The 26,150-nt window shown below is 45.0% G+C and overlaps 1 protein-coding gene across 2 annotated transcripts; it reads left to right on the forward strand.

Annotated features, from left to right (window-relative positions):
• pctp (phosphatidylcholine transfer protein) lies at positions 1 to 26,150 on the forward strand. 2 transcript variants are annotated; one of them, XM_072242327.1, is made up of 6 exons: positions 1 to 256; positions 2,140 to 2,257; positions 5,349 to 5,428; positions 10,424 to 10,595; positions 13,044 to 13,111; positions 23,912 to 26,150. In XM_072242327.1, the coding sequence occupies exons 1-6, from the start codon at positions 140 to 142 to the stop codon at positions 23,954 to 23,956; spliced, it is 600 nt and encodes a 199-aa protein (XP_072098428.1). In that variant the 5' UTR covers positions 1 to 139; the 3' UTR covers positions 23,957 to 26,150. The 2 variants fall into 2 exon arrangements, with proteins under 2 accessions (XP_072098428.1, XP_072098429.1); XM_072242328.1 differs by lacking the exon at positions 23,912 to 26,150 and adding an exon at positions 14,423 to 15,699.

The following is a 26,150-nucleotide window of genomic DNA, read 5'->3' on the forward strand; positions in this document are numbered from 1 at the left end:
TGGCACCACTGTCCTGGGCGGGGGTAGCCGGCAGAACACCGCCCCCGCCGACAAGTCGCTTGTCCCGACGGGCGCGCCCTCCACCGGGCGGAGCTGGCCGGCACACTGGCGTCAGCCGCCCGGGGCCCGCACGGTGGCCATGGCTCAGAGCCGCCTGGAGTCGATATGGCGAGAGCTGGACGAGCCGCAGCTAGGTGCGGGCTGGGAACTCTTCGTGGACATCGCTGGAATCCGCATTTACCGCTTCTACCGCGAGGTAGGGCCAAGCAGCGGAACCGCAAGCTTCAGGCTCCGGCTCCGCAGAGGGGAGGGGAGAGTTGCGACCGTCATAGCGAGGGCTGTACTTCAGTTATTTGCCAAAAAGATGGCAGTTTCCCTCCCACTAAGTTTAAATCTTAGAACATAGAACAGTACAGGAACAAGCCCTTCGGCCCAGAATATTGTGCCGGAATAATTAGATTAGTAATCAAATGCCAAACCAAACTAATTCCCGCAGCCTCCACGGTTCCAGAGAAGACAACACCAACCCCACTTTAAACACATGCCTTCTAATCCAGGCAGCATCCTGCCAACCTACCAACTCTTGACCTTAGTTGCTCAACGCTGCATAAAAGATCTGTGGTATTCTCACCCAACTGTCAGTGAGTGATCTTCCAGCAAGAACTTGTGAAGTTTTAATAATCTTACGCAGAATTTATGCATCTAACCCAGCACTTTGCTTATCCAAGGAGTTTGTGTAGTAAAACTAAAAAATGGAAACTTCTAGATGTCACTGTTGATAGAAATGAAAATGAGAAATTTAGAATAATTATGTTTGTATTGATTTTGTTTGGCACTGAGCTCTAGTACGTATTCTTACCTAGTGAAGAGAAGAGGATATTGCAGGGGGAGCAGATGAGATGGGTACGCCTTGGTCAGGTATTGTCAGTGGATTGGGGGTAAAAGATCACTCCCCTCTCCTGCATCAGAGCAAGGATTTCCACAGCAAATACCTTAGTGAAAAAAATCACCTTAATATTGTACTGGACAAGAAATACTAAGTAGCACTGGACAAAAAAAGGCAGTCACAATGAACTGTCTCCCAGTGAACAGTCTCCCAATACATCTCCCAGTGGCCACACATTTTAATTCCACGTCCCATTCCCATTCCGATATGTCTATCCACGGCCTCCTCTACTGTAACGATGAAGCCACACTCGGGTTGGAGGAACAACACCTTATATTCCGTCTGGGTAGCCTCCAACCTGATGGCGTGAACATTGACTTCTCAAACTTCTGCTAATGCCCCACCTCCCCCTCGTACCCCATCTGTTATTTATTTATATACACACATTATTTCTCTCTCTCCTTTTTCTCCCTCTGACTATACCCCTTGCCCATCCTCTGGGTTCCCCCCCCCTTTTCTTTCTCCCTAGGCCTCCTGTCCCATGACCCTCTCATATCCCTTTTGCCAATCACCTGTCCAGCTCTTGACTCCATCCCTCCCCCTCCTGTCTTCTATCATTTTGGATCTCCCCCTCCCCCACCCACTTTCAAATCTCTTACTAGCTCTTCCTTCAGTTAGTCCTGACGAAGGGTCTCATCCCGAAACGTCGACTGTACCTCTTCCTAGAGATGCTGCCTGGCCTGCTGCATTCACCAGCAACTTTGATGTGTGTTGCTTGAATTTCCAGCATCTGCAGATTTCCTTGTGTTTGTGTCCTTCATGACTCAGCTTTCCTTCTCCTGTGAATTTGCTCACAAATTATTTAACAGCCATCTCAGATCAGCAAGAGGAAGTCCAGTCTCTGGCCTACAGAGAGGATGCTGAGCTCTTGAGGGATAACAGACTGTAAAAATGCATTTTCAAGGAAGAAATGAACAGCAGATATCCAGATTTGTAATGTGTATCTATAGACTGACATCTTTATGGAGCAAATGTAATCATATCTAGTTCTCTGATGCTAGCCCAGTATTACCATGGAAGCAACGGTTGTGAAGGTTCTGACAATGATTCTTGGTGTTGCGTTCTCAACATGCCTCATTTCTGCCGTGGGTGTTTCAGAAGCGGTCGTTTTTTGCGAGCTGGCATGATCCTTAGTGTGGCATTTAACTGGTTCCTTAGCCCTTTGCCACTCACTCTCTTTCTGTGTTTTGCAGGAATCCTGCCTCTATGAATATAAAATCTGTGGAACCATTTCAGGTTGTGCTCCGGAGTTGTTTGTGGACGTCTATATGGACCTGGACTATAGGAAGCAATGGGATAGTTATGTGAAAGGTTGGTGGTTGATGTGCCTGGTGTGTTGTTAATGCTTCAATGGCAGCTCAGCTTGTTTACTCAAAAAGATTGCTGCAGAACACAATTTCTTACGAGCTTTTCAAAGGTTGTCTGTGTAGGCCTGAAAACAGCTACATTTCTTCAACTGCAAGTTCTTCATCCACTGAAAGGAAATATGAGTGTTCACACCCCAGCTGCAACCGAATAACCTTTGCTGCAATAAAGATGGAATTGCATTGGAGTGTCACGCTTGCAAGAATGAATAAGTCCTCAACAGTTACTGGGAGAACAAGGTATGGAGACGGCTGCTTTTAGACCCTTTCTCTGGAGAAGCATCAGTGCCTTGAGAGATGAAAGGAAAAGGCTTTGTATTAGAGAAGGTGCAGAGTGGCACGTGTCTTGTTTAAGTAATGTGGAGACACAAAGCTGTGCGTTTAACCCTCTGCTCTACTCGCTTTATACTTATGTCTGAGCTCCAATGCCATATTCAAGTTTACTGACACAGGCTGAATCAAAGGTGGTGATGAATCAGCATACAGGAGGGAGATTGAAAATCTGGCTGAGTGGTGCCACAACAACAACCTCTCACTCAGTGTCAGCAAGACCAAGGAGCTGATTATTGATTTCAGGAGGAGGAAACCAGAGGCCCATCAACCAGTCCTCATCAGGGGATCAGAGGTGGAGAAGGTCAGCAACTTTAAATTTCTCAGTGTTATCACTTTGGAGGACCCAGCACCCTAGTGCAATTACAGAGAAAGCTTGCAGAGCCTCTACTTCCTTAGGAGCTTGCAACAATTCAATCTGACATCTTCAACTTCGATAAAACTTCTATAGATGTGCGGTGGAGAGTATATCAACTGACTGCATCACAGTCTGGTAAGGAAACACTAATGCCCTGGAATGGGAAATCCTACAAAAAGTAGTGGATACAGCCCAGTCCATCACGGGTAAAGCCCTCTCCATCACTGAGCACATCTACATGAAGTGTTGTCACGGGAAAGCAGCATCCATCATCAGGGACCCCCACCACCCAGGACATGCTCTCTTCTCGCGGATGCCACCAGGAAGAAGGTAAATGAGCCTTAGGATTCACATCACCGTGTTCAGGAACAGTTATTACCCCTCAGCCATCAGGCTCTTAAACCAAAGGGAATAACGTCACTTGCCCCATCACTGAAATGTTCCCACAATCTATGGGCTCACTTTCAAGTTCTCAATCTCATTTTTTCAATATTTATTGCTTATTTATTTATTATTATTATTTCTTTTTGTATTTACAGTTTGTTGTCTTGAATGCCCAAGTTGGTGTGATCTTTCATTGATTATATTATGGTTATTATTCTATTATGGATTTATTGATTATGCCTGCAGGAAAATGAATCTCAGGGTTGTATGTGTACTTTAGTAATAAATTTGCTTTGAACTTTGATTGTTGGGGTGCACCTGCCAATGAGGGGTTCAGGGGTAATGGGTGTGCTAGTGACAAGGAAGCAGGAAGGTAAGGTGGGGGGGATGTCTGTGTCTTTGTACTAGTGAGCAGGGTGGGGTTGTACCGGGAATGTGGTGATGGTGGGGTAAGGTGTTTAAGTACTGTTGAGAGGATTGGCAAAGGCATGAACAGTGTACTGGTGTTGCACTGATCTGTGTGAACTTTGTTCAACTGATCAAGATGTATATTAAGATACAATATGTAAGTTGTATATTGTGTGAATTGCCGCCCTAGGAACTTCAAAGTCTGGCAATTGCTGTTGAGCTTGCATACCTCCTGCACTACATCACAGGGGGAGCAGCGGCAGGATAATTCCCAGCAGAAACGTTTTGATGCATTTCTTTGTTTAAACAGCTGCCCTACATCTGTGAGCTTTGCTGAACTACAGGTCAAGTAGTCTTTACACAGTCCTTTTCTTTCCACTTGCCCTGTGTGAAGTTAGAGTCCTCTGATGTGTGGTGGGGCCGGGGTAGGTTGCTCGTCTTTTTACATGATACACAATTTATGTGTTTTGAAATAACCAGCCCAGGAAGCTGCTGGGAAGTTCCACCCTGTGCATTCTGTGTCTAGCAATGCTGATATTTTCTCTATTGTTAACTGTTTTTTGGATGTTCTGTTCTCTTAATTGTGTGGCTGAAGTGTTCACATTAGTAGCCTTCATCTGGGTTGGCCATCCACCTGGCCTTTCTAACAGGTGTCTCCTTTTGAGTGACCTGTGAGGCACCTTTTCCACCTACTCAGTAAGGAAGGTGCATTGTCACTCCTGCAGTGGTGCAGAGCTCTGAGATCTCTCCACATGCAATAAAATATTTGGATACAAACTTTTTCCTCCCAGCAGTGTCCCATACCAAGATTAAAGGAAGAAGCCAAAGGTTCACTGTATCTCTTAAATACATTTTAAGTTGATAACAAGTAAACTGTTGTTTTTACTGTGCTTGTATTTTTCTGGGCTATTTGCAGTATTGGCTTCCTTCAGCATCTCTTTCAGGTACTGTTCATGTCATTTCTACCTCTTGTCTGGGTGTCAATAGCTAAAGTTTTTATAATAATTTAGAATTGTAGATTAGGTAAAATGGAATGTTGAAACTCTTCAAACAATAATGTTGTGTTGAACATCCAGTGCTGATCCTGGCCTTTCTGACCCAATAGATTTGTGAAAGGGTCTCACATAATCTCACCCTCGCCACATAACTTTACCTTTCATTCTCTTTTGTGTTTATCCAGCTGTTCCCTTGACAGTAAGGGATAATTAGCCATATAAATGTCCTGAGTCCCTGCCTTGCAGGGTAGTTGCTGAGAATTGAGTAGAGGTGAACGAGCCAAGATTGCTCCCAAGTGTAGATACAAGATGAGAAAAGACCGGGGATTGTCTGTCCTGCTTCTGACAGTTAAATAGTCTACTGTGTACAGTTCCCTGTTACCAGAGGGCTGCGATTGCCTGTGGTGACACACCCTGGAATGTGACTCCCTTCCTGACAATAGTGTGGAGGATGCGAAAGGAAATGGAGAGAAACACATATTAAAGGTGTAGTCCTATGCTGATGCTCAATGATCCTAATAAATCAATTAATCAACATTTAAATCTTTTTTTTAACCCTGCAGAGCTGAAGGAGCTGGAGCATAGCGGGCAGAAGGTGATTTACTGGGAAGTTAAATACCCCTTCCTCATGTCTAACCGAGATGTATCCTTCACTGTACTGAATATCCGTCTGGTCACAGAGTAGTCCCGGCGTCTAGTGGGCTCTATGTGGATTAACTTGGAGTTAAAATGTTATTTTCTCAGTTATCTTGAGAAAGTGGTTTGTTGTTAATCAAATATTTAAAATTTACAACCACAATCACCTTTGGAGTTCCCTCCTTAAATATTTTAAGCCGGGGATTCCCAACCTGGGATCTACGGATCTCTGTTAATGGTAAGGCTCCATGGCATAAAAAGTGGTTGGGAACCCTTGCTTTAAGCAGTAAAGATAATGTTCCATTACATGCCTGGTAACGCCCAAACATCAGCTGTTCAGCAGAAAAAGCGAAATGTTTAGTTGTGCATGATACAAAAGCAATGGGGTAAGTACTGAAGGAAGGGAGTCACAGTCGTGTGGTCAGGGTGGGGTGGAATTTATAGGGTTATGGAAGCAAGATAGAATTAGACTATATTTTAACACATTCAGAACAGCTGGAAGAGTCATGAGGGGCTGAATAGTTGCCTACTATGCTGAGTTTAGTTGCTATAAGTGATTCTTTAGACCAGTTCTTCTAACAACATCGGTGTTCAGACACTGAAAAGAAAGTGAAACCTTTCAGACAAGATCACGTGAACTTTGTTACTTTGTGAAAGCAGTATGGAGCAGACATAAAATGTGGTTTGGCCAAGGAAAGATGAACTCTTTGCTTCACAGCCTCCTGTCAGGTGCACCTTGTAGCCTTCTGTGGGGAAAGTGCTTGGGACAAGACCAGATTTCTGACTGTCTTCCTGGGAGCTAAATCAAAGCTTTGGTGATAACCTCACTGTGTGCCTCTGAGGTGTTGCATGTCTGATGGATTGAGGAGTCACAAGCCACTGTGGAGATGATGCAGTGTAGAACTAAGCATGGGAATTGCACTAAATGACAGCATTCAAGTTACTGATGAAGGTCTGCAACCTGGAACGTTAACTCTCTTATGGCAATGTCTCTGTCCCATGCTGCTGAAGAGAAAGTTTGTAAGGTTATTGTAGCAGTTTGGCACTGGTTCTGCTGTAGGAGTGTAATGATTCTACTAACGGGCATAAGTTGGTTAATGGGATTAGTCCAGATGAGTCAAAGTGGGCAGGGTGACCAAAGACCCTGTTAGGGTGCGGTTTGTCTCACACTGGGTTATTGGAAGGAAGATACTGTCAGTAAGAGGTGACTCTTTGTGTGCAGCTCTGATGGGAATCGTCAAATATTCCCGGTTAGGACTACTACAGCTGAAATCCACACCCACTCCAGTAAGCAACATGTTTTTTAAATGTCTTAAGACAATATCAATCCTCAAAATTGATGGATCCTCATGGCAGACTCAGGTCATGAGTGCAGTTCCCCTTTAAGAAAACGGAAGTGAGGAAGGCACAGGTACAAATGAAATGCACAACCCTTAGACTCCACTCCCGACTACCCTAATGGTGAATGTACTGCCTGTCTGTCTAGGTACCGTATCCGATGCGGACCATGGTTTTCCATATAGATCTAGGTCAATGTACAGACTCTGGAAAATAAAATGGAAGCTCTCAGAGCAAAATTGCAGTACCAGAGGGACATCATGGACTGCAGTGTACTTTGCTTCACGGAAACTTGGCTCACTCCTGCCATTTTGGCTGTACCACTCACCAAAAAGACAGGCCAGTTGAGTCTTTTAAAGGTAGAGGAGGCGGAGTATGCTTCATGATTAATTCATTGTGGTGCACGGGTTCTGTCTCAGTCATGCTCACCTGTCATCTAGTGGCCAAGTATCATCTATTTTATCTGCTGAGGCAGTTTTCTGACATCATCCTGGTAGTGGTATACATTCCACCTCTGGCCAATGTCAGACAGGCTCTGAAGGAGCTGAACACAATGATCAGGAGTCATGAAACAGCACACCCTGATTTCTTCCCTATCATTGCGGGGAATTTCAACCAGGCCAGCTTGAAGAAGCCTCTGAACATCTACCACTAACATATCACCTGGGGAACTAGAGAGCCAACACACTTGACCACTGTAATATCACCATCAAGAATACTTACCATGTCCACGATTTGAAAAGTCCTGGCTGTACTTCTACTCCCAGCAGAAACTAAAGACTGAGAGCACCAATGGTGAGGACCAAGAAGGTATGGCCAAGGGAGGCAGAGGAATACTTACAGGACTGCTTTGAGTCAGTGGAATGGACAATATTCAGGGATTCATCGTCAAATTTAAATGAATGTGCCACATTTGTCACTGACTTCTAGACCTGTGTGGATGGTTGGGTCCCTTCAAGAACATACTGGACATATCCAAACCAAAAGCTGTGCATGAACCAGGAGATTTGTAGTCTGCTGAGGACTAGATCTGTGGCATTCAGGACCTGTGATCCAAAACTATACAAGAGATCCAGGTATGAGCTACGGAAAGGCTATTTTAAGAGTGGAAAAAAGAGCAGTTGAAGTTATAGATGGAATGGGATGCAATCCAGCAGCATCTAGAGATTCTGTAATCTCTGTCTCAGAGGCCGATGCCAGAATGTCTTCATGAGAGTTAACCCTTGCAAGGCATCATGCCGATGTTGTACCTGTTATGGTAATGGAAACCTGTGTTAATCAACTGGTGGGAGTGTTGAAGGACATCTTCAATCTCTCATTGCTGCAGTCAGAGGTTCTCCACCTTCTTCAAAAGGGTGACGATCAAACCAGTGCCCAAGAAAGACAGGGTGAGCTGCATCAACAACTGTCACTCACATCTTCTGTGATGAAGTACTTGGAGAGGTTGGTCATTGCCAGAATCAACTCCTGCCTAGGCAAGGATTGGACCTGCTGAATTTACCTATCACCACAATAGGTCTCCAGTGGACGCAATCTCACTGGTTCTTCACTTTGCCTTGGATCACCTGGACAGTAGCAATACCTGCAGTACGTCTGGTGTTGTTTATTGATACAGCTCAGTGTTCAGCACCATCGTACCTTCAGCTCTAATCAATAAGCAAGAAAACCTGGGCTTCTGTACCTCTCTCTGCAATTGGATCCTTGACTTCCTTTAGTCAGTGCACTTCAAAGCTCACATCTTCGCCTCACTGACAATCAATACTGACACGTGAGGTAATGTTGCAACTATATAACCTTAATTAGACCCCACTTGGAGTACTGTTTTGAGTTCTGGTCACCTTACTACAGGAAAGATGTGGATACTATAGGAAGAGTGCAGAGGAGATTTACAAGGATGTTGCCTGGATTGGAGACTGTGCCTTATGAGAACAGGTTGAGTGAACTTGGCCCTTTCTCCTTGGAGCAACGAGGATGAGAGGTGACCTGATAGAGGTGTATAAGATTATGAGAGGCATTGATCATGTGGATAGTCAGAGGCTTTTTCCCAGGGCTGAAATGGCTAACACGAGGGGGCACAGTCTTAAGGTGCTTGGAAGTAGGTACAGAGATGTCAGGGGTATATGTTTTTCACACAGAGAGTGGTGGGTGTGTGGAATGCACTGCCAGCAATGGTGGTAGAGGCAGATACAATAGGGTTTTTTTAAGAGACTGTTAGATAGGTACACAGAGATTAGGAAAATGGAGGACTATGCGGTAGGGTAGTTCTAGGCAGTTTCTAGAGTAGGTTACATGGTCAGCACAACATTGTGGGCTGAAGGGCCTGTAATGTGCTGTAGATTTCTATGTTCTACACACCTCAAGGACGTGTGCTTAGCCCACTGCTCTACTCCCTCTACACCCATGACTGTGTAGCTAGGCACAGCTCAAATGCCATCTTACTGTATAAATTTGCTGATGACATAACTATTGGTGGCAGGGTGTCAGTTGGTGACGAGATGTACAGGAGTGAGATGGTTCAGCTGGTTGAGTAGTGTCACAACAACCACCTTACACTCAATATCAGTAAGACCAAGGAATTGATTGTGGACTTCAGGAAGGGGAAGTCGAGGGAACACACACCGGTCCTCATCGAGGGATCAGCAGTGGAAAGGATGAGCAGTTTCAAGTTCCTGGTTGTCAACATCTCCGAAGAAGTATTCTGGGTCCAACATATTGATGCAGTTACAAAGAAGGCATGACCGCGGCTATATTTCATTAGAAGGTGCGGAGACTTGGTATGTCACCAAAGACTCTAGCAAATTTCTACAGGTGTACCATGGAGAGCATTCTAACTGGTTGCATAACGATCTGGGGCCACTACCCAGCACTAGAAAAAGCTCCAGAAAGTTGCAAACTCAGCCAGCCCCATTAGTGGCCCTAGCCTGCCCAGCGTTGAAGATGGCACCCATCATTAAGGGCCCCATGTCTGCTTCTCATTGCTACGATCAAGGAGGAGATGCAGGAGCCTGAAGACACACACTCAACGTTTCAGGAACAGCTTCTTCCTCACTGCTATCAGATTTCTGAATGGATGATAAACCCATGTAAACTATCTCACTTTTTTTCTTGTTCTCTTTCTGCACTACTTAATAATTATAATTTTATATATACATATACACACACACATTTCTTAATTTATAGTTTTTAATATTATGTATTGCAATGTACTGCTGCCGTAAAACAACATATTTAATGATATATGCCAGTGATATTAAACATAATTCTCTTTCCCTGTGACATTATTCAGGAAATAAGTTTAAATTAGTACTATGACAAGTAGTGAAAAGTCATTGAAACTCATGCAGCAGTGGGATTGTTGCAAAATCCACTGGTCATGGATATACCAGAGAAGGATTATCTCTTGCCTTGGGTAACCTGTCATATGTGACTCAGTCCATTCAACTGAACAGTACTTGAAATAGCCAGCATGCCATTTGTTCAGTCATTAAGCTGTTTTAAAATAGGCAACAATGTGAGAATTGACAAATTGAAGATATTTTTGTGTACCACTGGCCAATAATTATTTGAATGACAAATGTACCCTTGCTCATGGCACCCATATCTCAAGGCTTGAACAAAGCATCATTTTAAGATCAAGCGCACCTTTCCCTAACTTTACCCACAGTATGTGTATGGGCGTGAGCTTCATGACCTGGATATCAACGGACGGAAAATTTGGGTGATCATTGCACAATCGAAATGTGTACTGGAGATACCAGCCAAAGCGGGCATCATCCGAGTGGAAGACTACCATCAAACTGTGGCTCTGGAGAGTGATGGTAACCAAGGCACCAAAGGTACAACTGTACAATTTTACTTTCAGTCTTGCCCACTCAAAATCTCACATTAGAAGGCTGGGTAGGAAAATAAAGCCCCAAAGTAGAAAGAGACTGGGAATGAGACTGACTGGATCGCTGACACAGACTAGCTGATCTAGATATCAGGGGTAGGTTTTTTATGCATAGAGTGGTGGGTACATGGAATGCATTGCCAGGGGTGGTGGTAGAGACAGATACATCAGGGACACTTGGGACCCTTAGATAGGCACATGGATGAAAGAAAAATGGAGGCCTTATGGGAGGGAAGGGTTAGATTGGTGTTGAGTAGGTGAAAGGGCCTGTTTCTGTGCTGCACTCTTCTATGTTCTATAATTTAAACATCTTCAAGAGATGTTGCACAAGTATCTGGCTATTGGCAGCTTCTGGAGAGAGCCGAGGAGGAAAGGAAGATCTATGAATAAGGAAATAATTAGTCAATTTACTTTAACATTTCACTCTTCATTGCCTTATCTTAAATTTCCAGGTGACTATTTGGCCAGTAATGTTATTGTTACTGCTATATGTTTCCTAAATGGACATTGAACCCATGAACACTACCTCACGTTTTTAAAATATATATTATTTTTGTTTTTGCACTATTTTTAATCTATTCAGTATACATATATACAGTGGCATGCAAAAGTTTGGGTTTTCCGGTCAAAATTTCCGTTACTGTGAATAGCTAAGCAAGTAAAAGATGAACTGATTTCCAAAAGGCATAAAGTTAAAGGTGACACATTTCTTTAATATTTTAAGCAAGAACACCTTTTTATTTCCATTGTTTACAGTTTCAAAATAACAAAAAAGGAAAAGGGCCCGAAGCAAAAGTTTGGGCACCCTGCATGGCAGTACTTAGTAACACCCCCCTTTGGCAAGTATCACAACCTGTAAATGCTTTCTGTAGCCAGCTAAAAGTCTTTCAATTCTTGTTTGGGGGATCTTTGCCCTTTCTTCCTTGCAAAAGGCTTCTAGTTCTGTGAGATTCTCCGGCTGTCTTGCATGCACTGCTCTTTTGAGGTCTATCCACAGATTCTAGATGATGTTTAGGTCGGGGGACTGTGAGGGCCATGGCAAAACCTTCAGCTTGCACCTCTTGAGGTAGTCCATGGTGGATTTTGAGGTGTGTTTAGGTTCATTATCCTGTTGTAGAAGCCATCCTCTTTTCATCTTTGGCTTTTTTACAGACGGTGTAATGTTTGCTTCCAGAATTTGCTAGTATTTAATTGAATTCTTTCTTCCCTCTACCAGTAAATGTTCCCTGTGCCACTAGCTGCAACACAAGCTCAAAGCATGATTGATCCACCCCCGTGCTTAACAGTTGGAGAGGTGTTCTTTTCATGAAATTCTGCACCCTTTTTTTTATTGCGACCAAAAAGTTCTATTCAAAAGGTTCAAAGGAACATTTTATCAAGCCTGATGCATTTTGGAAACAAGTCCTGTGGACTGATGAAGTTAAAATAGAACTTTTTGGCTCATTGAGCAAAGGTGTGTTTGGAGAAAAAAGGGTGCAGAATTTCATGAAAAGAACCCCTCTCCAACTGTTAAGCACAGGAGTGGATCGATCATGCTTTGGGCTTGTGTTGCAGCCAGTGGCACGGGGAACATTTACTGGTAGAGGGAAGAATGAATTCAATTAAATACCAGCAAATTCTGGAAGCAAACATCAGATTGTCCATAATAAAGCCGAAGATGAAAAGAGAATGGCTTCTATAACAGGATAATGAACCTAAACACACCTCAAAATCCACAATGGACTACCTCAAGAGGTGCAAGCTGAAGGTTTTGCCATGGCCCTCACAGTCCCCTGACCTAAACATCATCGAGAATCTGTGGATAGACTTCAAAAGAGCAGTGCATACAAGACGGCCCAAGAATCTAACAGAACTAGAAGCCTTTTGCAAGGAAGAATGGGCAAAAATCCCCCAAACAAGAATTGAAAGACCCTTAGCTGGCTACAGAAAGCATTTACAAGCTGTGATACTTGCCAAAGGGGGTGTTACTAAGTACTGCCATGCAGGGTGCCCAAACTTTTGCTTCAGGCCCTTTTCCTTTTTTGTTATTTTGAAACTGTAAAAGATGGAAATAAAAAAAGTTTTCTTGCTTAAAATATTAAAGAAATGTGTCATCTTTAACCTTATGCCTTTCGGAAATCAGTTCATCTTTTACTCGCTCATCTATTCTCAGTAACAGAAATTTTGACCAAGGGTGCCCAAACTTTTGCATGCCACTGTATGTACTTACTGTAGTTGATTAACTTGGTTATTTATTTTTCCTTTCTGTATTATCATACATTGCATTGAACTGCTGCTGCTAAGTTAACAAATTTCACAACACATGCTGGTGTTATTAAACCTGATTTTGATTCTGTTCTAAGTCCCTTGATAAATAAAGGAAATGATGTCCATTCTGCGATGTTTTCTTCTCTAGTGTTTCTACATTACTTTGATAATCCAGGAGGCTTGATCCCAACCTTCCTCATTAACTGGGCCGCAAAGGTGAGTGAGTGTTTTCAGTATTGTAACAGCTATGTTTCTAAGAAGCGATAAATATTTTGTCCTTCAGGGGTTGCACAGTGGTGTAGCGGTTAATGTAATGCTGTTACAGCACTAGCAATCCGGGTTCAATTCACACCAGTCTGTAACGAGTTTGTATGTTCTCCCCATGACTGTGTGGGTTTCCTCCCACATTCCAAACAGCATGTGAGTTAGTAGGTTAATTGGTCCATAAGACCATAAAATATAGGAGCAGAAGTAGGCCATTCTGCCCATCGAGTCTGCTTTGCCATTCACATGGATGTTATTGGGCAGTGTGGGCTCGTTGGGCCAGAAGAGCCTGTTATCATGTTGTATCAATAAATCAATTGGTTGAGTATCTTGGTGGGTTTGTGATAAAGACATGAAGCTCTGGCAAAAAGATGAACAAATATCTTCTGGGGGAACAGCAGGAAAGGTAAGTAAGGAAGAGAATGGACCCTTTCCTTGGCTGAAGTGGCTCAACTCAAGAGATACTTAGGTCAGGGAAGATGAAGAGTTGGCCTCTTAATTGCCTTTCTGAGATCTGATCTGAGCCACGTTGTAACATGCAATTGGCAAAAACCAATCTGCTGGAGGAACCCAGCAGGTCAGGCAGCATCTGTAGATGGAAAAGAACAATTGGCATTTTGGGCCAGCTCTCTCTTAAGAGGTGCTTGGACAGGAAAGGTCTAGAAGAATAGCAGCCTAATGGGATTGGTGTAGATAGGTATAGACAAGATGGACTGAGAGGACCTGTTCTTGTGCTGTTCAGTGCTACAATGTATGAGGCTGGTGCCAGGAGTTGACCTAACTGAAGAACATTGGTCGAGGAGATTGAGCCAGTGTCAAGGAGGAAGTATATATATTTTTGTCACAGAGCAGCAGGAATAATGTTTATACTGCAGCAACCATTATGTTGATAAAGATTTAACATGACCAAGGGGGAACTCAACATCTTTAGTCCCTTAGGCCAATGAGAGAAGCCCTTTTTTAAAGTGCTCCTTACCATTGCTGTCTCTTCGATATCTGTATTTCTGTGAGACAGCAGGAGTACAACCTGACTCTGCTTTTGGTGCAGGCTGAACTTGTGAATGATCACACTCCAACAAACTAATTCTGCTCAGCAGTTTTAAAATGCAGAACTAAGAGTTCTTGTTCCGATTACAAAAGTGTTGATCTTCAGGGCAGCGTTTTGTTACACTGTAATATACTGCTTATTTATTGCTAGGTTCATTGTTTGGAATCTATACCTCACTTCCCTCAGATCATTTACACCAATGTATTTTTCCACAGACTGGAGTGCCTTCCTTTCTGAAAGATATGCAGAAAGCCTGTGCTAACTACCCTGAATACCGCAAGAAATCTGGAAAAAAGTCAGCATTGTATTGATTGAGTCTATATCCAAGGAGATGACAATGGGCTGTTGTTACTTTATTGTGTTTTGAAGTGGAGGGATATTATTCTCATTTGCATATCGCACCAGGCTGCATTACTGCCCAATCAGTTTCTTTTCATCACTATCAATAAGGTTTATGTATCATAGGTTAAGGGTGAAGGGTGAAATGTTTAAGGGGAACTTCTTCACTCAGAGGATGGTGAAAGCATAGAACGAGCTGCCAGTGGAGGTGGTGGATGCAGGTTGGATTTCAATGTGTAATAGAAATTTGGCTGAGTACATGGATGGGAGGGGTCTGGAGGGCTGTGGGTGGGTGGGACTGGGCAGAATAACAGTTCAGCACAGGCTGAATGGGCTGAAGGGCTGTCTCTATGCTGTGGTGCTCTCTGCCTTGATTTTGGAAAGCCACCACATCCAGTTTCAAAGGGAGACGGCAGTTGTAGATTTGAGCACATAACTGTTAGGTGTGGGCTGGTACCAAGGAGGGGAAATGTGACCTGGTAACCTGCTCGCACTTGGACATCTTAGTTTCCTAGTTTCATCAGAGAACTTTGCCATTTTCAGAGCTGGACAGTGCATGAAGGGAAAAAGAACAGAATCCATGACAAAATCCATCTTTAGACACAAGCTTGCATATTTTTGGCCATCTTTCCTTCAGTCGCCGTTCACCGTGGCCCATTTTCCTTGATACTGTTTCACACAGGGTTTGAGTTGGGCACTTGTGTATTTGAAGACCATGGAGATCGGAGAGGTGAAATATGCTACTCTGGTGGGAAAACTTAAAACTGTTCTTGTATGGTTGAGGGCTGGATTAATGCATAGCCCATGGGAAATAAATACCCTCTCTGGAAGCAGCTCTCGAGAACAGCATGAGCCTCTGTCCAATGTGATGGTGTAAACACTGGGAACTGCCAAGAGTGTTCAGTTTTCCCTGTCACGCTAATGTGCAACCCGTCATGTGTTCCTGGAGGTAAAAGTTCTTTCTTTAGCTTTCGTTAATACACTCCTCTCGAGAGGAAGAGACAGCTTCAATTCCTGCCAGCGAATAGCACTGGGGTTCCCTCACTGAGTGCTGCCTTTCACAGGTGCCAAGCCACTTCTGTAAAATCCATGTAAAATCTGTGACAGATTTTCAGCTGTTCACCTGAATGGTCTAATGAATTAAATATCTGCCTCTCCATTTGGACTCTGATCATCCTTTAAAATACATGGCACATATTTTAGACTCTCAAACCAGTGTGTTTTCACATTCAAATAGCCTTTTAGCACTTTAGGAGCAATTTCTAATTGTTGGCTATGTGGATTATACTGGTGAACAGTTGTGTCTCTGGGTTATTGAGGGCCATGCACCACGCTGTGAACAAGTCCATTACTACTTTGGCATCCTTAGCTATTAGCATTCCTGGTTGATGCTAGGATGTCCATCTGTGCCTACCCCTTCGGTAAGCACATTTCATTTCCCACAATGGGGCAGTTTACAAGTTTCCTTACATTTCTATAGCTGACAGACTGTTCCTGCCCCTCTACATTCACAGTTATTTAGAAATCCCCTCCATTCCTTTTGATAATTGTATCCATTTCTGCATTTGCAATTCCACCCACTGAAAAATGCTGTTGTCTCGCAACTGTTCTGACTGCTGTGTGTTCAAACTAATCGCTGGCCTTTTACCAAGCCAGTTTGGTTCCAGTTTGCTGAAGTGCCCTGGGTTCCTTGTGCCTTAACCTCTGGGCCAGCCTATCGTGTAGGACCTTGTCAAAAGTCTGAAAATCACTAAAGTCCATGAAAATCACATTTCTTGCTTTGTCTTTGGCAGTTTTCTTAACTGCTCAAAAAGTTAAGCATGAACTCTTCTGCATAAAACTGTGTTGATTTCTGTGAATCAGACCCTGCCTTTCCAGGTGTCTGTAAATCCTGTCCTTTGAATCTTCTCCACTGACTTCCCTGCCACTCGTGTAAGGCTCAATGGCAGAGTTGTAGACTTTTCCACATTGTCTTTTTTGAACAAGGGGCATTATTAACCATCCTAAGGCTCAGTGGCCAGATTGCAGACTTTTCCCCACTGTCCCTTTTTGAACAAGGGGCACTATTAATCATCCTCCAGTCTTTGATACTTACTTCACTCCTGAATACAAAGATGGAAAAGTCTTTGAATAATCTCCTCACTTGCTTCATAAAGCAACAACATAAAGAAATGGAGAATTGTCTAGCTGACACTCTTTCTCACTGGTGTAGAATAGGCCTCATCATGAGCACTTGGAGGAGGTTGATGAAAATCCTCAGTGGAATTACTGCCTTCAGTGTAAGGGTGTGTACTCTGTGCTGTATTGCCCCATGACTCTATAGTGTGTTGACCAAAGCTGCACACAGTATTCCAGCCACAGTCTAACCCTGTTAACCATGTCTTATGTCCTGTCCTGATTTGACTTCCCAAGATGCATTAATTTAAATTCCATCTGCCATTCCTTTGTCTGTTATCCTGTATAACATTAGACACCCGTCTTCACTGTCCACTAGACCTCCAGTTATGGTGTTATCTGCATACTTTCATCATTACACCCAAATCACTGATATTCATGACCAACAACGGAACTGCAGCACCAATCCTGTAGCACGCCACTGGTCATAGGCCTTCATTTTGAAAAATAATGCTCCGCCACTACCTTCTGTCTCCTACCTCCAAGCCAAATTTGTATCCACAAAATGCTGAGTTCCTCCACTTTTTCTGTCTGTTGCTTTGGATTTCCAGCATCTGCAGAAATTTTTGTGTTTCAAATTTGTGTCCAGTTGGCTGTCCCACCATGTTTCACACGTGTTCTAACCTTCCACACTAGCCTTGTAGCTCACATAATGTCAACTGTCCTTGTCAATCCTCATGAGTAGTGAGACATCACTTCCCTACCACTGATGTAAGACTCACTGTTCCCTACCTATCTGAAATCAAGGTCGCTTAGTACCTCACCAGTGACTAATAAAGTTACTCCTCCCCCATTGCCACTCTTAGATACAGTGAATTAGGAAATATGGGTTAGTGTGGGAAATTAAAGGCACAATGTGAAGAAAAAGCCAAGCAGGCAGGAAGCCTGATAGTTCTCTCCATGAGTGCAGGCTGAACATTTCACACTCCTTTGCCAGGATTACAGCTGCTATCCCTTGCTGTTACCCCCATCTCCAGGCAGCCTCTATCCTATCCCTTGCTGTTACCCCCATACCTCCCATCTCCAGGCAGCCTCTATCCTATCCCTTGCTGTTACGCCCCTATCTCCAGGCAGCCTCTATCCTATCCCTTGCTGTTACGCCCCCATCTCCAGGCTTCGCACCAGCACAAATATACCATTCCTAACAACTTGCCTCTCTCCACCTTCACTGCGATTTCCAACGAGCTAGTTCCCTCCATTTCTCCTTCCGCGTGAGGGCTGTGACCTGAAAGTGGACGGGTCCTCTTTCCGCACAGACTGCCTGGCCTGCTGAGTGTTTCCAGCAGTCAGGTTTATGTTAGATTTGCACCCCTGTCCTGTTTATCGTCAGCCGGCTGGTGGCGTAGTGGCATCAGCGCTGGACTTCGGAGCAAAGGCTCCCTGGTACACTTTCCATCCGTGCTGGGTTGAGTGTCGAGCTAGCAGCTCGACCTCGTAAAAAAGAAATTGCCTGCTACAGAAACATCAACAGCAAAAAGTTGATGGTCTATGCTCTCTGTCAGTTTAAAAGGCAATTTCCTTCCTTTTCTTTCCTGTTTACGAAGGTCCCGTGAGCTGTCCGGTTCGGGTCCGTACCTCCAACCCTGAACCCGGACATGGAGGTGGGTCGGGGGTGAGAACAGGAGGGAGTTGCTGCCAGTTTGTGCAGGCTCTGGCTCTGCGAGCTGAGCTGGGTGTGGCTGTCCATCCGGTCCATCAGCGTGCACCGGGTCTGAGGTGGACGTACGGCCTGCAGGTGCCTGGTCGAGGACGGGACCGGGCTTTGCATTGCTATGCCTGGATGCAGTTTTCACCCTCGCTGAGCAGTGTGAAGCGATGCTTGTTGTGTCGGCTTTCCTGCTCTCGGGTTTGCAGGGAGCGGGAGCTTGATCCCATGGCAAAGGAAGTGTGCACCTCCCCCGGGTCCTGCAGTGACACCATCCACGGGCCGCCCCTCTGAATATTCCCACGCCTTTTCTTTAGGTGGGATAGCTTTCTAATCAACCTAATGACCCAGTTAACAGTGGAGCGCCTTACAGATGTTTCCTGGATGAAGGCAGCTTTGCTTGCTCTGGTCAACTGCTGGCCAGTGGTTTATCACCGCAGACACGAGGAAATCTGCAGATGTTGGAAATTCAAGCAACACGCACAAGAAATGCTGGTGATCGCAGCAGGCCAGGCAGCGTCTATAGGAAGAGGTACAGTCGACGTTTCGGGCCGGGACCCTTCGTCAGGACATAGTATGATGACGAGACAGAGTATAGAGAGCAAGTGGAGCGGCTGTGGCTGGTGAATTGGTGTGAGAAGAACAACCCAAGCCTGAACATGGAGAAGACAAAGGAAATCATTGCGATTTACATTGATATAGTCCTGACAAAGGGTCCCGGCCCGAAACGTCAACTGTACCTCCTCCTGTAGATGCTGCCTGGCCTGCTGCGTTCACCAGCAATTTTTGTGTATGTTGGTTTATCACCGCGCTGACTCTCGTGGGTTGACCTGGCCGCCACCTTAAGCTGCCCCTCTCCCTGCAAGCACTGCCTGATCTGCTGTGTGTTTGCCGCAAGCGGTGAGGCCATTGGTTCCGCAGACCTCGCTACTGCATGTTGGACACTTGTGAGGTGTGATCGCCCGTGTGCGGGAGTACTGCCCCCAACCCGCAGGGTACTTGGGGAGGGAGTGAGATTGTTGCTGCCGTCTGATCCGCAGCTCTGCACCATCCCTGCACTGTGAGAGAGTGCTCACTAACGTGAGCGGTGCAGTCCTGCCGTGCCATATTGTGTTCGGTTCTGGTCGTCGGATTGTAGGAAGGATGTGGACGCGTTAGAAAAGGAGCTGAGGAGATATACCAGGATGCTGCCTGGATTAGAGAGGGTGCAGAGGAGATTTACCAGGATGCTGCCTGGATTAGAGAGGGTGCAGAGGAGATTTACCAGGATGCTGCCTGGATTAGAGAGGGTGCAGAGGACATTTACCAGGATGCTGCCTGGATTAGAGAGGGATCTGAAGAGATTCACCAAGATGCTGCCTGGATTAGAGAGGGTGCAGAGGAGATTTACCAGGATGCTGCCAGTGCCACGTGCTAGTCAGAGTAGAAATAGGAGGATATATCAGATGAATACATAGTTTGAAAAATGGCGTAAGGGGGAGGGATTCAAATTTCTGGGACATTGGAACCAGTTCTGGAGGAGGTGGGACCGGTACAAACAGGACGGTCTGCACCTGGGCTGGACTGGAACCAACATCCTAGGGGGAGCGTTTGCTGCTGTTGTTCAGGAGGATTTAAACTAATGTGGCAGGGGGATGGGAACCAGTGCAGAGAGACAGAGGGGTGTAAAATGAGGGTAGAAGCAAACAGTAGTAAGGTGAAAAGTAAAGGTGGCAGGCTGGCAAATCCAGGGCAAAAATCAAAAAGGGCCGCTTTTCAACATAATTGTATAAGGGCCAAGAGCGTTGTAAAAGCACGCCTGAAGTCTTTGTGTGTCAATGCAAGGAGCATTCGTAACAAGGTGGATGAATTGAATGTGCAGATAATTATTAATGAATATGATATAGTTGGGATCACAGAGACATGGCTCCAGGGTGACCAAGGATGGGAGCTCAACATTCAGGGATATTCAATATTCAGGAGGGATAGACATGAAAGAAAAGGAGGTGGGGTAGCATTGCTGGTTAGAGAGGAGATTAACGCAATAGAAAGGAAGGACATTAGCTGGGAGGATGTGGAATCGATATGGGTAGAGCTGCATAACACTAAGGGGCAGAAAACGCTGGTGGGAGTTGTGTACAGGCCACCTAACAGTAGTAGTTAGGTTGGGGATGGCATTAAACAGGAAATTAGAAATGCGTGCAATAAAGGAACAGCAGTTATAATGGGTGACTTCAATCTACATATAGATTGGGTGAACCAAATTGGTAAGGGTGCTGAGGAAGAGGATTTCTTGGAATGTATGTGGGATGGTTTTCTCAACCAACACGTCGAGGAACCAACTAGAGAGCAGGCCATTCTAGACTGGGTATTGAGCAATGAGGAAGGGTTAGTTAGCAATCTTGTCGTGCGAGGCGCCTTGGGTAAGAGTGACCATAATATGGTGGAATTCTTCATTAAGATGGAGAGTGACATAGTTAATTCAGAAACAAAGGTTCTGAACTTAAAGAAGGGTAACTTTGAAGGTATGAGATGTGAATTAGCTAAGATAGACTGGCAAATGATACTTAAAGGGTTGACGGTGGATATGCAATGGCAAGCACTTAAAGATCGCATGGATGAACTGCAACAATTGTTCATCCCAGTATGGCAAAAGAATAAACCAGGGAAAGTAGTGCACCCTTGGCTGACAAGGGAAATTAGGGATTGTATCAATTCCAAAGAAGAAACATACAAATTAGCCAGAAAAAGCGGCACACCTGAGGACTGGGAGAAATTCAGAGTTCAGCAGAGGAGGACAAAGGGCTTAATTAGGAAAGGGAAAAAAATTATGAGAGAAAGCTGGCAGGGAACATAAAAACTGACTGTAAATGCTTTTATAGATATGTGAAAAGAAAAAGATCAGTTAAGACAAATGTAGGTCCCTTACAGTCAGAAACAGGTGAATTGATCATGGGGAACAAGGACATGGCAGACTAATTGAATAACTACTTTGGTTCTGTCTTCACTAAGGAGGACATAAATAATCTTCCGGAAATAGTAGGGGACCGAGGGTCCAGTGAGATGGAGGAACTGAGGGAAATACATGTTAGTAGGGAAATGGTGTTAGGTAAATTGAAGGGATTAAAGGCAGATAAATCCCCAGGGCCAGATGGTCTGCATCCCAGAGTGCTTCAAGAAATGGTGGATGTATTAGTGATAATTTTTCAAAACTCTTTAGATTATGGATTGGTTCCTGAGGATTGGAGGGTGGCTAATGTAAGCCCACTTTTTAAAAAAGGAGTGAGAGAGAAACCGGGGAATTATAGACCGGTTAGCCTGACATCGGTGGTGGGGAAAATGCTAGAGTCAGTTATCAAAGATGTGATAACAGCACATTTGGAAAGCGGTGAAATCATCGGACAAAGTCAGCATGGATTTGTGAAAGGAAAATCATGTCTGACGAATATCATAGAATTTTTTGAGGATGTAACTAGTAGAGTGGATAGGGGAGAACCAGTGGATGTGGTATATTTGGATTTTCAAAAGGCTTTTGACAAAGTCCCACACAGGAGATTAGTGTGCTAACTTAAAGCACACTGTATTGGGGGTATGGTATTGATGTGGATAGAGAATTAGTTGGCAGGCAGGAAGCAAAGAGTGGGAATAAACGGGACCTTTTCAGAATGGCAGGCAGTGACTAGTGGGGTACCGCAAGACTCAGTGCTGGGACCCCAGTTGTTTACAATATATATTAATGACTTGGATGAGGGAATTAAATGCAGCATCTCCAAGTTTGCGGATGACACGAAGCTGGGCGGCAGTGTTAGCTGTGAGGAGGATGCTAAGAGGATGCAGGGTGACTTGGATAGGTTAGGTAAGTGGGCAAATTCATGACAGATGCAATTTAATGTGGATAAATGTGAGGTTATCCACTTTGGTGGCAAGAACAGGAAAACAGATTATTATCTGAATGGTGGCCGATTAGGAAAAGAGGAGGTGCAACGAGACCTGGGTGTCATTATACACCAGTCATTGAAAGTGGGCATGCAGGTACAGCAGGCGGTGAAAAAGGCGAATGGTATGCTGGCATTTATAGCAAGAGGATTCGAGTACAGGAGCAGGGAGGTACTGCTGCAGTTGTACAAGGCCTTGGTGAGACCACACCTGGAGTATTGTGTGCAGTTTTGGTCCCCTAATCTGAGGAAAGACATCCTTGCCATAGAGGGAGTACAAAGAAGGTTCACCAGATTGATTCCTGGGATGGCAGGACTTTCATATGATGAAAGACTGGATGAACTAGGCTTATACTCGCTGGAATTTAGAAGATGGAGGAGGGATCCTACTGAAACGTATAAAATTCTAAAGGGATTGGACAGGCTAGATGCAGGAAGATTGTTCCCGATGTTGGGGAAGTCCAGAACGAGGGGTCACAGTTTGAGGATAAAGGGGAAGCCTTTTAGGACCGAGATGAGGAAAAACTTCTTCACACAGAGAGTGGTGAATCTGTGGAATTCTCTGCCACAGGAAACAGTTGAGGCCAGTTCATTGGCTATATTTAAGAGGGAGTTAGATATGGCCCTCGTGGCTAAAGGGATCAGGGGGTATGGAGAGAAGGCAGGTGCAGGGTTCTGAGTTGAATGATCAGCCATGATCATACTGAATGGCAGTGCAGGCTCGAAGGGCCGAATGGCCTACTCCTGCACCTAGTTTCTATGTTCTTCTCACACCAATCCACCAGCTGCTGCACTTCCTCGCTATACTCTTTCTCGTCACCATACTTGGTAAGGCCAAACACTGTTGTGTCATCCACAAACTTGAGGACACGGTTTGAACTGGATTCTACAACACAGTCATGCGTCAGCAGTGTGGACAGTGGGTGCTGGTGGGTGAAACAAGGACTGTCTGATATGGACAGTGGGTGCTGGTGGGTGAAACAAGGACTGTTTGATGTGAACAGTGGGTGCTGGTGGGTGAAACAAGGACTGTCTGATGTAGACAGTGGGTGCTGGTGGGTGCTAAGGACTGTCTGATATGGACAGTGGGTGCTGGTGGGTGAAACAAGGACTGTTTGATGTGGACAGTGGGTGCTGGTGGGTGAAACAAGGACCGTCTGATGTGGACAGTGGGTGCTGGGTGAAACAAGGACTGTCTGATATGGACAGTGGGTGCTGGTGGGTGAAACAATGACTGATGTGAACAGTGGGTGCTGGTGGGTGAAACAAGGACTGTCTGATGTGGACAGTGGGTGCTGGTGGGTGAAACAAGGACTGTCTGATATGGACAGTGGGTGCTGGTGGGTGAAACAAGGACTGTTTGATGTGGACAGTGGGTGCTGGTGGGTGCTAAGGACTGTCTGATATGGACAGTGGGTGCTGGTGGGTGAAACAAGGACTGTTTGATGTGGACGGTGGGTGCTGGTGGGTGAAACAATGACTGATATGGACAGTGGGTGCTGGTGGGTGAAGTGAGGACTGCCTCAGCACACAGGCAGTCACCTGAAGACAGCGGAAAGGGAAGGGGTTAAGGTGCTTTTTGGAAAAACATTAATCATAATATTTATATAACTCTCAAATGTTGAATCCAGATGCCTTTGCGATCGAGAAGTTTGGAGCTGAAGAATGAAGCATAAAACAGATTGCTGATGGCCTTTTTGTCAAGTTTTACCAGAACAAAGAATTGATCATCTACTGGAGAGACCAGCATTCCAGTGAGAACATTTAACCATCATATAGCCAGATTCAAGTGACAAGACACCTGCTGTAGAAAAACTAGGAGTTTCCAGAAAAATACAGAAGTAACTATACACTATTACTGAAAAATGAATGAACAATTACTCATATATAAATGATTATATAAAATTACAAGCAGGCATAAGGAAGTTAAATTACAAGAAAATACAATAAATTAAGAGTTCTACACCCTAATCCAACACAAATTAAAATGTGACCATACTAGTCCAGGCAACATCGATGGAAAAGAGTCCACTCTGTTCCATAGATGCTGTCTGGCCTGCTGAGTTCCTCCAGCATTTTGTGTGTGTTGCTCGGATTTCTAGCACCTGCAGATTTTGTTTGTGTCTGTACTAGTCCAGGGTGCATTGCTGCCCCCTGCCAAAGCAGCCATTCACAAACCCACCAACCTCCTCTTCTGAGGACACAGGAATGTGCATACAGCTGGCTAGACAAGGCCCTCTGCAGCAGTGTACAGACGCTGGACACAGGCCATAGGCTGAACACTGAAAGTAGTTCTGATGCTCCCTGTCAAACATCAGTTCCTGCCTGAGGAAGAAAGCATGTTGTGACCAGCCGTCTGGGAAAGGTACACCAGATCCTGGAGCCTTGTCATTTGTCCAATGAGTAGGAGGTCAAGGTGTGGTCCAAGTCGTGGTCACATCACACCACCCACGACCTCATGAACTGCAGACCGCAGAGCATGCTTTTCTTCATCTTGTACTTTTGCCGCAGGGCAAAGTCGTCAACGTCTCGACCCATTTCAGGCTCCAAGTTGAGCCCTACCCACATCTCACCCCTGCCTCAAGGAGGAGAGGCTGCAAATGGGACCAAAGGAAGACCTGATTGGGAGTGACTTGGGGAGAATAGCTTTCTGCTCCACGGCCTCCAGTGGGCCCACTGCCCTCCTCTCACCCCTGAGAGCTGCTTGCTCAGGACCAGGGATCTTCAAAAACCGACAACTCCAAGGCTGTGACAGTGACCAGAAGGCTGACAGCATTGACAGTTGCTTACACACAGACCTCTATTACCACATGGAAACAAGCAACCCCATTCATCTCCAGCCCTCCTATCAGATTCCTTCATCTCCAGCCCTTTACCTTCCCAGGCTTCACCGAGCACTTCAAACTCTCCTTTTTTCCTCTTCCTCCTCCTTTTTATTCTGGCATCTTCCCCCTTCCTTTCCAGTTCTGAAGAAGGGTCTCGGCCCCAAACGTTGACTGTTTATTCATTTTCATGAATGCTGCCTGACCTCCAGCATTTTGTGTGTTATAGAGATGTAGAAAAGTACAGCAAAGAAACAGGCCCTTTGGCCCATCTAGACTGTGCTGAACCATTTAAACTACCTAATTACCATCAATCTGCACTGGGACCATAGCCCTCCATACCCCTACCACCCATGTACCTATTCAAACTTCTCTTAAACATTGAAATTGAAAAAGGAGGAGAAGATGGTGGCACGACGCAGCGCGTGCGGCCTCTCTGGTGATGAATATCTGTAATCTGTCAAGTAGGGGACCGTGCACAATTCTGATTTGATGGAGATGGACGTGAGAGTACGGAGGAACATCTGGAGAAACTTCTGAAATGCCCGCTTCGCTGCCGCTGCTACTGTGTGGTAACCAGAATCTCCGGAGCAGAAAGCCTCGAATCCACGGCTTTGCTTGTTTCAGCGGCCGGGGCGAGGTCAAAGGTGCTCGGCAGAGGATGGCGCTCGGGAGGCTGTACGGAGGAGCTGGTCGGAGGCTCGAAGTTTTCGGATGGATGGACTCAGTGTCGGCTGTGATTGGCTGCTTCCAAGGCATCGGCAAGTTGACGGTGCCTGGAGGTTTTTGGCAGGGAGTTTCTCCCTTTTGCCGCCTGCTATCGGGGACTCGGGAGTCAATCAACTCAGGGACTTTGAAACTTTTTTTTACCGTGCCCATGGTTTGTTCTTCATCAAGTAATGGTATTGCTTTGCACTGCTGTAACTATATGTTATAATTATGTGGTTCTGTCAGTGTTAGTCTTTGGTTTGTCCTGCTTTCTGTGATATCACTCTGGAGAAACATTGTATCATTTCTTAGTGCATGTATGCATTTCTAAATAACAATA

Source organism: Mobula birostris, chromosome 24 (genome assembly GCF_030028105.1).
Source record: "Mobula birostris isolate sMobBir1 chromosome 24, sMobBir1.hap1, whole genome shotgun sequence".
NCBI lineage: Eukaryota > Metazoa > Chordata > Chondrichthyes > Myliobatiformes > Myliobatidae > Mobula > Mobula birostris.